General features: G+C 40.7%; 1 protein-coding gene across 1 annotated transcript in view; it reads right to left on the bottom strand.

Annotated features, from left to right (window-relative positions):
- The window catches only part of LOC148873430 (acetolactate synthase small subunit 1, chloroplastic-like), a 117,384-nt gene that overhangs the window by 92,645 nt on the left and 12,451 nt on the right, over nt 1-12,288 (bottom strand). Inside the window, exon 3 of the mRNA XM_088961266.1 lies at nt 5,625-5,708. Within this exon, the coding sequence (XP_088817392.1) occupies nt 5,625-5,708 (84 nt within the window). The remainder of the gene's footprint in view (nt 1-5,624; nt 5,709-12,288) is intronic.

Raw genomic sequence — 12,288 nt, 5'->3', positions numbered from 1 at the left:
CTTGAAGCAATGGAAGAATTGATAGGTAGGTAGACTGTATCAGTAAAATTCAAGAGCGTGGAGGATAAATTCAATTGGGTGTTAACTAATGTCTATGGACCAAATACTTAGAGAGAGAAGAGATATGTGGAAGGAATTGTATGCAATTTGGGGTTTGTGGGAAGGTGCTTGATGTTTGGGAGGGAACTTCAATGTGATAAGATTTTCCAATGAAACTTCTAAGCCCAATCAGTCTATCACCACTAATATGAGAAAATTTAATGAATTCATAGACTTGTGTGAATTGAAGGAGATCTCCGTGTTGCAATCCAATTTCACTTGGTCCAATTTTCAGAAAAACCCACTATGCTCAAAATGGTTAGATTTCTATTCAATAGAGGATGGGAAAATCATTGGGAAGGTTTGGTTTCCAGGGCATTGCCTAGAGTCACTTCAGATCACCACCTCATTAGATTAGGAACAGAAATCTTCTTACATGGCCCTGCTCCTTTCAAATTTGAAAACATGTGGTTGACGCATCCAGATTTTATTCGCAAAGTGGAGGATTGGTGGAAGGAGGGACTAAGAAGAATAAGGTGGAAAGGAATCAAATTCCATAAGAAATTGCAAAGATTAAGATCTAAAATAAAGGAGTGGAATAGGGATCATTTTGGAAGGTTAGAAGAAAGGAAACTGACTCTAATTTCCCAGATTGAAGAGTTGGACAATGTGGAAATTGAGAGAAATCTCAGTGCGAAAGAGGGATTTAAAATGGAAATCAAAAAAAAGAATTGGAAGAAGTCCTCAAGAGAGAGGAAATATCTTGGAGACAAAAGTCAAGACAGAAATGGATAAAGGAGATGGGAATACACAATTCTTTCATGTGATCGCCGATGGAAGAAGGCGCAAAAAATTTGTGGCTAGGCTGGAAATCAATGGAGAGCTAATCTCAAATCCATATGAAATTGCCAGAATCATTGTGGACCACTTTAAATCCCTTTATAAGAGACCTCTGGGGATAGATTAAGCTTAGAAGGTTTGGAGTGGCCTTTACTAGATGAGGAGGCAGCAAATTGGCTGAAAAGAGATTTTAAGGAAGAAGAAATAAGAAATGCAATGTTCTCCATGAATAGGTCTAAAGCACCGGGCCCAAATGGATTCACAATGGCTTTCTACCAAGATTGTTGGGAAGTGTTGAAAGATGATTTAATGAAAGTCTTTAAGGAATTCTCAAATACACATATTGTTAGCCCTGGAGTTAATGCAACTTTCTTGGCCTTGATTCCAAAGAAAGGTGATGCTAACCATCCAAAGGATTTCCAACCCATTAGTCTAGTGAATAGTGTTTACAAGATAATTGCTAAAGTCCTATCATTGAGGATCAAAGTAATTCTCCCCTCCCTCATCAATCAGTATCAAGGAGCTTTTGTTCAAGGGAGACAAATAGTTTATCAAATTCTAATAGCCGATGAATGTGTAGAGGAGATGAAGAGATCTAGGAATGAAGGTTTTGTGTGCAAATTGGACTTAGAAAAGGCCTATGATATGGTTGATTGGGGTTTGGGGAGAGATGGTGCAATTGGATGTTGGGTGTGTACGATCTTGTCATTTTTCTATCCTTGTTAATGGAGTGTGAAAGACTTCTTCACAGCTTGCAGAGGGTTAAGGCAAGGTGATCCCCTATCACCCTTCCTTTTTACTTTAGTGGCAGATGTCTTCAGTAGACTTCTCTCTAAGGTAGACAGAGAAGATGATTTTGGAGGTTAGAGAGTGGGTAGAGACAATGTCCCACTTACTCATCTCCAATTTGTAGATGATATCATTATTTTTTGTGAAGGAGGAGACATTAGGAAAGTCAAGAGATTGAAAAATCTAATCAAGAAGTTTGAAAAAGTGTCAAATATGAAAGTCAATTTGGACAAGAGTTGCATAGCAGGGATTAATTTGGAGGGGATGGTCCTACACAAGATAGCTGATTGCTTAGAATGTCACATCACCCCGTGGCCTCTGACCTACCTAGGGCTTCCCCTAGGTGCAAACCCAATGGAAAGTAGGTTTTGGAACCCAGTTATAGAAAGATGTAAAAACATATTGGCTGCATGGAAGAGAAGTTACATCTCTTTGGGAGGTAGAATCACGCTGATAAAATCAACTCTGGCTAACCTACCCATCTACTTTCTCTCTGCCTTTAGGATTCCACCAAGAGAAGAAAAGAAATTAGAAAAAATTATGAGGGATTTCCTTTGGGAGCCGGGAGAGACTAGAAAGGACCACTTAATAAAATGGGAGGTTGTGTGTAAAAGAAAGGAAGAAGGTGGTTTAGGTCTAGGGAATGTAAGGAAGAAGAATACAGCTCCATCAGGGAAATGGTTATGGAGATGGCCTCTTGAGAGAGAAAACTTGTGGGTTGAAGTAGTGGCAAGTATACATGGTAGATTGGAGAATGGCTGGGATGTTGGTGTATCGCATAGGGTTACCTTGGCAGTACCTTGGAAAGCAATTCATAGCCTCCTCCCTCAGTTTCTCAGGTACATCAGGTATGATGTTGGCTCAGGGAATTTAATTCGTTTCTAGGAAGACACTTGGTTTGGTGACTGGCCTTTAAAGGAGGTTTTCCTTCTTTGTATTCTATTTTGTTGTATAAAAATAAGGTCATTTCAAATTTTTTGCTTCTTCCTTCTTTGCCTTGGAGTCTTAATTGGGATCTTGGATTTCGTAGGGGTTTGAGGGATGACGAAGCAACTTGTCTGTTACAGCTTCTCCTTCTCCTTGATAGTGTTTGCTTAGAGCTTTCTTGTCCAGATAGAAGAATTTGGTTCCCAAGCTCTAAAGGTTCCTTTTCTTGTGCCTCATTTTTTAAAGCTCTTTGTCAGTCCTCTTCCTCTCTGTCCTTTCCTTGGAAAGAAGTGTGGTTTCCGGTGATTCCCCCTAAAATTTAGGCCTTCTCTTGGGAAGTGGCTCTTGGGATTATTTGCAAAAGAAGAGGCCTTTTTCTGTGTATTTCCCCGAATTGGTGCACTCTGCAAATCTGATTGTGAATCTTGTTACCATTTACTAATTTCCTGTCCATTTGCTACAGATATATGGGATTGGTTTTTCTCTTTGTTTGGGTGCAGTTGGAATATGCCAACGAAGATAAAAATGTTGTTTGACCCATCTACCTTTGTGTTACCAAAGGGGAAGGGTAATGTGAAGGTACACTAGAGCAACAGTGGTGTGGACCTTGTGGGAAGAGAGAAATGCCTGAATCTTCCAAGAGAAAGAAAGGAGCAAACAACAAATTGTGGAGTGTGTAATGACTAGGGTCACACACTGGCTACAAACGGTGGAACTATTCAAAAATTTTACATTTGATCATATTTGGAGGAATTGGTCTTTAGTGGCTTCTAGCTCAATGTAGTAGGTTATGGCAAGGTTGGCTTGGGCTCCTCCTATTGAAGGATTTCTGAAATTAAGCTTTGATGGGAGTAGTCAAGGAAACCCATGCCCAACTGGAATAGGAGGGGTCATCAGAGACAAGGAAGGAAATTTAAGAGCACTCTTCTCAGGACCAGTAGGGAATGGAGACTCCTTAAAGGCAGAATTGTACGCAGCCCTACAAGATGTACAGATTGCAAAAGAGTTAGAATTGGAAAATTTGGTGATAGAAGGGAACCTCAAGGTGGTGGTGGGTTGGCGAAAAAAACCCAGATTCAGTGATCTGGGCTGGGTTTACATAAATGAATTGAAGAAATTCAAATGGTTAGCTCAGCAGATGGAGGTAACTATACAGTGGGTGGGGAGGGAGGCAAATGCTTTTGCTGATTCTCTAGCTAAACAAGGGTTAACTAGTGAATAGTTGTACTAGGCACGATTGTAACTTTATGATGTTTTTGTATCAATGAGTGAGGCTGCACCTCATACCTCATAATGGTATGCTTGTAACGAACTATTTATCATTAGCTTCTAATGAAATCAATTGAATTTTATCTATCAAAAAAATGCAAAAAATAAAAAATAAAAAATAGCATAGAAAACATATTCAAGCATGTGAAACTTTTAATCTCTTTATTTCCTTCTCAATTGCATTATTTCAAAAAGTTAATGTGATGTTACATTTCATTCCTAACTCTACACGTTGCCTTTGTACCAAGCCCCTTGAGGCAAGCTGAAACAAGTTCATGTTATGGTCTTAAAATTCTTAGTCCCTAAAAAATTGAATTTATACTTTTAATTATCTTTTAAAAACATATTTTATTAGGATGAATAAATGAACAATATTAGCAAATAAGGGGTTCTTGAAGCTTCAATGAGCAAGCGAACAGGAGTGGGGCTCAGAGGGCGGAGCCCCCCAGCCCAGCGACCATGCTTAAAAACACCAAAAAGGGGAAACATAAAAAAGGTGCATGACTAGGCTGAAGCGCAAGACGCATGCCTTTTGAAAGTGGTGCAACTAGGACCTAGGCGAGGTGCATAGCTTAAAATGTGCCTCATCTATGCACCTAGGTGCGCCTTTTAAATCACTGCCTCGCCATAGTGTGTTATCCTCTTCATTTTTGTTATTAAAAAATCTCGCATTCCTACTACCCCATGCACTCCAAAGCAAAGCAAGTGTATGCACACAAAAGCTTCCTTCTTTTTATGTTGAGGAACAACAGCTCATAGATAACAGTTCTATAATACATGATTGTGGAATCTAAGAACTAAATAGAGAAAAAAAGTGATTTCAAATATTCGGATAAAATTGGTAGGAAAGGGGTTGTGTACGCCATTTAGCAATGGCTGCTCATCTGAAGCTTACCCACGAACAAATAGAGAATTGACAGACACTTGAGTTATCATGTAGATAAGTCATAGGTTGTGCAGAACTCATTGTTGGATTCAATTAACAACCAAGCAAAGAGAAAAGTTACGAAGTAACCCAGGTATCTCGATCATGGCAACAAAATTGGAGGTCCAAAAGGATTCTATGGGTTCTCCTCTCAAATCCAGACAAATAGTCCAGCATCCCCTGCCACACAACCAAAAAGCTCTTTCTGAGGCATTATGTGTCTAACAGAACTTGAAGGGACACTGCCTGGTGCAATAGTAAAATCATAGGCTGGCAAGCATGAGGACATGTGTCTGAATGTATGAGAGGACACTTTGTGCAAAGTGCAAGAGGTTAAGTCTATATCCAACCCACCTCTCACAAGACTCCAGATAGCTGGAATCAACATTGGGTAGTGGTCCTTCTGCGACTAACAGAACTTGAGTGAAAGGCAAATAATAGTAATGGTACATAGCATGCAAGGACTGCATAGGTGAAAAGAAAGTGAAAAGATGACAAATCCAGCAGTTCTCCAATAACACATGGACACATCAAAATGGATATTGTGTCCCATGTTGAACACTTCAATTTTTAGTGCAGATCCCTTGTCAGATACCTTCCCATGGCATTCCTTTAAAATTTCCTCTTAACATAGTTAAATACTCATCTTTTTCTCAACCCATGCATTTATTCATTAAATAATGTTTACACATGAATATATCCACAACACCTTACTGACACAGACACTAATCATACCTCTGTTTTTTGGGGTAGAAAATACTAATCATACCTCTAGTTAAAGGATGTGAACTATATTTACCAGGAAATTGGTGTATAAAAAAAAATTTGTAATTACCTCAGCACGGTTACTCGGATCAGCATTAAGTTTTACAAGCATCAATTCACGTTCTACCTGTGGCTCCTTAGATATATCTTCTACCTACATCAAACCAAGTACAATTATGGTAGCCAAAAAAAAAAAAAAAAAAAACTATGAATAATTACTTAAAAGACAAATTTAGTAAGCAAACTGAATGAAAATGTAACCTTCAGAAAATTTGCAAGTGCATGCATGCATATGAATGCATTCTTTATTATCTCCAGCCACTTGAGTGAATAGGGCAATCCATTCATTGGACAATTTTATCAATTGAATTCAATGAAAAATCTTGAGGTGGAGTACCATTTGATAAGGGATCATCACCATATAAAAAAACGGAGAAGTACGGACAGGCCCAATGCAGATTTCTGATTCCTACTGCACAGCTATAAACATTCAAAACGTCAAAAAACCACACCCTATGCACCCATACCCACCCGTGAATTGGCATCAATTCCAAGCTGGCACCTACCCCAAATGTACATTTTGCCTACGAATTCTGACCCTGGGCTGAACCATCATTCTCCCTAAAAAAAACTAGCGGCTCCAACTATAGTACATAAATATATTATGTAAAACATATCAAAGGGAAAATGTAAAAATGAAATCAAGCATAAGATCTAATACATATCAAGCACTCAACAATTCAAGTATGTGAAACATTTTTTTTATCAGAAACGATAAGTTTCATTAGAGATAAATTAAACTGAAATACAGAAGTCAACCCTTATTAGAAAAGGTTGATCCAACAAACATTAAACATTACAGCACTGCCCAATAAAGACTCTCTCTTACACTTGTGGAAGAGGGAGATCTTCCAGTCGATTGCTTCCTAGTGTAAGGCAAAACTTGAAAGTGTTTTTGCCTTAGAGATCTTCGATCAGTGGCTCTGAGATTAAACGGAGTGAAACCTGAAGAAATTCCAAGAAAGGTGCAGGTGCTAAATGATGATGTTTTCTACTCAGCATGGATCTTGACCTCCATTGAAGCAGCTCTGTGGAGGGAGTCTAGGAGAGAGGAAGACGAAAAGCTTGAAGAAGAATATCTACATGGGTCACAGAGATTGGCTAAATTCAAACTAGCAGAAATTTACTCAGAAATGAAAACTCTGGGGCTGCAGAACATAGAGTACACAGAAGGTATGAAAGTGCAAAAGTTGAGGCGTGCAAGCAAAGTTAAACTAGTCGACTATTGCATGACCTATGCAGAGGTTCTGACGAGGGGAGTTAATGCACAAGATGATTGTAGAGGCTCTCGAGTAAGTGTGGATGACACGTGTACTACAACTAAACAGAAAGAAGATGTTTCAGCGAATGGGTTTTCAAATGGGCCAAGGCCCAACTTAGAGCTAAAATCTGTTGCATCTAATTTGGGGCCTGAGATGTGGTTGTTCAATGAAGGAGCTGGGCCTTTGAAGAAGTCATAACAAGTGAAAACTGGGCCTAAACCGAAACAAGCTGTTTCAGTAAATGGGCTCTCAAATGGACCAGGGCCCAACTTAGAGCTAAGGTCACATGCTATTTAAGTGACCACATGATGAGAGAGGCAAAGAAAACAGGAGATGATAAAACAGGTCTATCATTGTCCCAGTTTCAGCCCTGTTCGAAGGTTCACTTTGTTAAGGCTGCGGAAAAACTGTTTTGGAGGCCGAGGCTGGTCTCCTACTCCACCAGCCCTGCACGACCGAAACGCGGTATAGCAGAAGCAAAGAGGAAGAGGATGAGTTTGATTCAGATTGGGTAAACTTTGAAGGGGAAAAGACTGATGAGGAAATTTCTGGAGGTTCCAGTATAGGCAGCGTCAAAAGTAGGTGTGGCAAAAGTTTCTTGGAGGAAATGGAAATGGGAACAAGACTTCTGTTCAAACCTTCTTCACCAGCACCCACTGGACTTCCTTTGGGCGATCAGAAGAGCTACGGTGCAGTAGTTCCTCACCTGGGTGAGGATAATACCTCGGTCAAAGATGGAGCAGTTCCTATCCCTGTCCAGAGACAAAGCCAAGTTGTTAGTAGAGTGCCTCCTTATTCTCAGCATTCAGCAAGCAAAGCTACAGGATTATCCCCATCCCTGGCTTGCCCTTCAAAGGTTGGTTTGGAGGAGAACCCCCAATTTAAAAGCCCTTTAGTCCAGTCTTCAGTGGAGCTTATGCAGAACCTTTGAAGCCCGGTATGCTGTGCCAATCCTCTTTAGTTCCTTTTTGTGATTCGACTAATCCTCTTCTCTTTCCGGTTGTCTTGCTTGTTCAGCCTGCAGGTGTATCCAAGTCCTGCCCAACAGCTGCCATTCCTAGTGACTCGGTGGGAGTAACAGAGGAGATAGGGGTTGGTAAGGATGGAGAAGGGTCTAAGGAGGAAGGGGAGAGAATATGGGAATTAATAGTGATCCTTTTCGAGCAGTTGATAGAGGTGAAAATTCACTCCAGGTTGGGATCAGAAGAGGGGACTGAACTGATTGGGACTACTTCTAAGGAAAAGGAGAGGGAGATTAATAAGAGTGGTGCTGGAACTAAAAAGGCAAATAAAGAACTTAGCAAGAATAAGAAAAAAGGACAAGAAGTAACTCAGTTAAAAGCTTCAAACAAGAGGGGAGGGAGAGATTTCTAAAAGAAGAAGAAAAAAGATGAGTGAAATCGAAAGACTTAGGTGTGGTGTGGATTATGAAAGAGGAGGTACAGGAAGGAAGGAAAGAAAGCTGGGTTAATTTAAGCTGAGTTGTGTGGGCTTTTTACTTAATGTTCTGTTGAGCAAGAGAAGAGAGGAGGAAGAGAGGAAGAAGAGAGGAAGAGAGAAGAGAAGAGAGGATAGGCGAGAGGACTGAATGCCCCAAAGAACTTGCTTCATGCGAGTGAAGCATTTGTATTTATACTATATTGGCTGTACAACACAAGTGGTATGGAAATTACAAAAATACCCCTGTGGGCACTAAATCTGCATACAATACATACAATAACATCTGACAACACTCCCCCTCAAGTTGGAGCATAGATATCAATCATGCCCAACTTGTCACAGAGATCTTGACGTCTGGAGTGGTTTAGCCCTTTTGTAAAGATGTCTGCTAGTTGGTCTTCAGAGCTAATATATGGAGTGCATACTTCGCCTATGATGACTCAGTGCTTGTCAACTTCAATGTGCTTTGTTCTATCATGTAGTATTGGGTTAGCAGCAATACTTATCACTGCCTTATTATCACAGAGTAGAGTCATGGGTTTATCCACTAGAAAACCCAACTAACCCAACAGATTCTTTATCCACATACCTCCGGCTACTCCGTGTGCCATTGCACAATACTCAGCTTTAGCACTGGATCTAGCCACCACCGTTTGCTTCTTACTCCTCCAAATAACAAGGTTCCCTCCTACAAAGGTGCAGTAACCACTAGTAGACCTTCTGTCACTTTGAGATCCAGCCCAATCCGCATCTGTATAAATTTCAACTCTCAAATGTCCATTCTTCTGGAATAATAAGCCAACACCAAGGAACTTCTTAAGATTCCACAGTATCCTCTCTACTGCTTCAAGATGAATGGTTCTAGGTGCATGCATGAATTGGCTGAGGACACCAACAGCATATGCTATGTCTAGACGGGTCATAGAGAGGTACAACAATCTCCCTACAAGCCTCTGAAATTGCTTCACATCTTTAAGAGGTTCACCTTGGCTATCACTTAACTTATGGTTGGGGTCAATGGGAGAGTCAACTGGCTTAACCCCAATCTTTCCAGTGTCCTTAAGCAAGTCTAGGACATATTTCCTTTGGGAGATAAAGATACATTTTCTTGATCGGGCAACCTCAATTCCAAGGAAATATTTGGCATGTCCTAGATCTTTCACTTCAAACTGAGTGGCAAGGAAACCCTTCAAACTTTGAATTTCATCCTTCTAGTCACTAGTAACAATTATGTCATCCACATATACTATTAGGGCAGCCATTTTACCTTCTCCCCTTTTCACAAACAGTGTGTGATCTGACTAACATTGCTTGTATCCCCTCTACTGAACTGCAATATGAAATCTGCTGAACCAAGTTCTTGGTGATTGCTTCAGCCCATATAAGGACTTCTTTAACTTGCACACTTTCTGTTCATTTCCTTAGCCAGAAAACCGGGGGGTTGAACCATATAAACTTCCTCCTCAAGGTCACCATTCAAGAAGGCATTCTTAATGTCGAGCTGATGTAGATCCCAATTCAGATTAGCAGCAAAAGAGAAAAGTACTCTAATAGAGTTCATTTTGGCAACAAGGCAAAGGTTTCTGCACAATCAACTCCATATACTTGAGTAAACCCCTTTTCCACTAAACAAGCTTTATACCTCTCCACGGATCCATCAGCCCCATGCTTAACAGTAAACACCCATTTACATCCAACTGGATCCTTTCCCTTAGAGAGATCAACAAGTTCCCACGTGCCATTCTTATGAAGAGCATCAATTTCTTCATTCATAGCATTTGTCCATTCTGGTACTGAGAGAGCTTCAGCCACATTCTTGGGAATAGGGATACTATCAATGGAAGTAAGGAAGGCACGAAATGAAGGTGAGATGTTCTCATAGGAAACAAAGTTGGAAATGGGGTGTTTAGTGGTGCACAACCTAACACCTTTCCTGTGGGCAATAGGAAGGTCAAGATCATTAGCAATAGAGAAGTCAAGAACATCATTGGGAGTCAAGTTACCTGAGAGGGTATGATCTTCCCCCGAGGAGTTTGATGGCACTTGAGGTACAGCTTCTGGATTCTCCACAGCTCTTGAACTTGGTTGGCCTTTACGACAACAAGAAAAAACACGGAAAGGTGGAGGATCAGGAAGAGAAGAGGGAGAAGGAGAAGGATTAGGAAGAGGAGGAAGCTGAACCAGTTTCTCCTCATGCCTACACTCCCCCTAAGGAGAAACAGGAAAGAAGGCTCATCTTCAAAGAAGGTAGCATCCATGGAGACATAGAATCTCCGAGAAACAGGATCAAAGCAACGATACCCTTTCTGAGAGAATGAGTAGCCAAGAAATATACACGGGATAGCACGAGAGTCCAATTTGCCCCGGGTGAGAGATAGGTTTTGGACAAAGCACCGACAACCAAAAACACGAGGAGGGATAAAAAGAAGAGGGGCCTTACGGAAGAGAAGCTAATGTGGGGCTTTGTACTCTAACCAGCGAGAGGGCATTCGGTTAATGAGGTATGTAAAACAAAGAACAGCCTCAAGCCAAAATCGTTTGGGAACATTCATATGAAGTAGTAAACCCCGTGCCACTTCAAGGAAGTGTCAGTTCTTCCGTTCAGCCACACCATTTTGTTGTGGCATGCGGGCACAAGAGCTCCAATGAAGTGAGCCATGTGAAGCAAAGAACTCTGTGAGGTCACTGTAAAAAAACTCTTTTGCATTGTCTGACTGAAATATTTGTATCTCGGTCTGAAATTGAGTGAAGATCATCCGCTGAAAATCTTGGATAATTTTTGGTACTTCCTCATGGGTTCGTATTAGGTATACCCAAGTGTATATGGAATAATCGTCAATGAAAGTAATGAAGTACTTGTAGCCACTCTCAGAATGTAAAATAACAGGGCCCCACACATCAGAATGCACAAGAGAAATCAGAAACAGACACTGACTTACACAGTTCTAGAAAAACAACTTTCAAGGATTCAAAAGACAAATGACCCAGGCGACAATGCCACAAATACATTTTACTCTTTCTGAACTAACTCATAGACTCTGTAACATGAAGGCCAGTCGTATTCTCCAGCATATAGAGACCATCAACCAATCGTCCTCCCCGAGGCCAGATCCTGAATCACACAATAGAAAGGGAAAAATGTCACAGAACAGCTTAAGGAATTTGTAACACCACTGACTGAAAACAAGTTCATAGGAAATTTTGGAACATGAAGAACATCAGAAAGTGTAAGGCCGAGAGGACGAGAGAGAGTTCCCTGACCAGCTATGGAAGTGTATGATCCATCAGCTAGTCTCACTTTATCTCTTTCGGAAAGAGGGTGATAAGTTTGAAAGTAAGAGGACATACCAGTCATGTGTTTTGACGCTCCAAAATCAATGATCCATGGAGAGTCAAGGTTGTGAGAAGCAACATGAAAAGCTGTGGCAGAATTACTTGACGTGGATGCAAATGAGGTTGTGGGAGGAGCATCCATCTGGCGAATTGTTCTACCATAAAGCTCCAGATGGTCACAGAAAGAGAAACTGACCATTGTCACAATAACATATGCGTACAGTACATACAATAACATCTCACAACATGTTCCATGAAGATAATCAGTTGAAATGTGAGGGGTTTGGGAAGCTCGAGAAAAAGAAATGTAATTAGGGGAGTCCTTAGGAAAGAGAAACCGACCATTGTCTTAATTCAAGAGTCAAAACTAACAGAGGTGGATAAAAGATGGGTGAGGAGTGTTTGGTCAGCTAGAGGGTTAGGTTGGGCATTTACACAATCATGGGGAGCATTAGGAGGCATCATTACGATATGGAAGAATGAACAGATGGAAAGTATTGAAGAATTAATTGGCAATTTTACAATAACAATCAAGTTGAGAAGGAAAGATGATGTTTTGGGTGGGCCTTAAGCAATGTCTATGGACCTAACTCGTACAGGGAGAGAGATGATTTTTGGGATGAGCTAAATGAAACTACC

Source organism: Nelumbo lutea, chromosome 1, assembly GCF_056320005.1.
Source record: "Nelumbo lutea isolate HS-2025 chromosome 1, American lotus-T2T, whole genome shotgun sequence".
NCBI classification, from domain to species: Eukaryota; Viridiplantae; Streptophyta; class Magnoliopsida; order Proteales; family Nelumbonaceae; genus Nelumbo; species Nelumbo lutea.
Note: the sequence above shows the minus strand (reverse complement) of the source record. Positions and strands in the feature narration are given on the sequence as shown.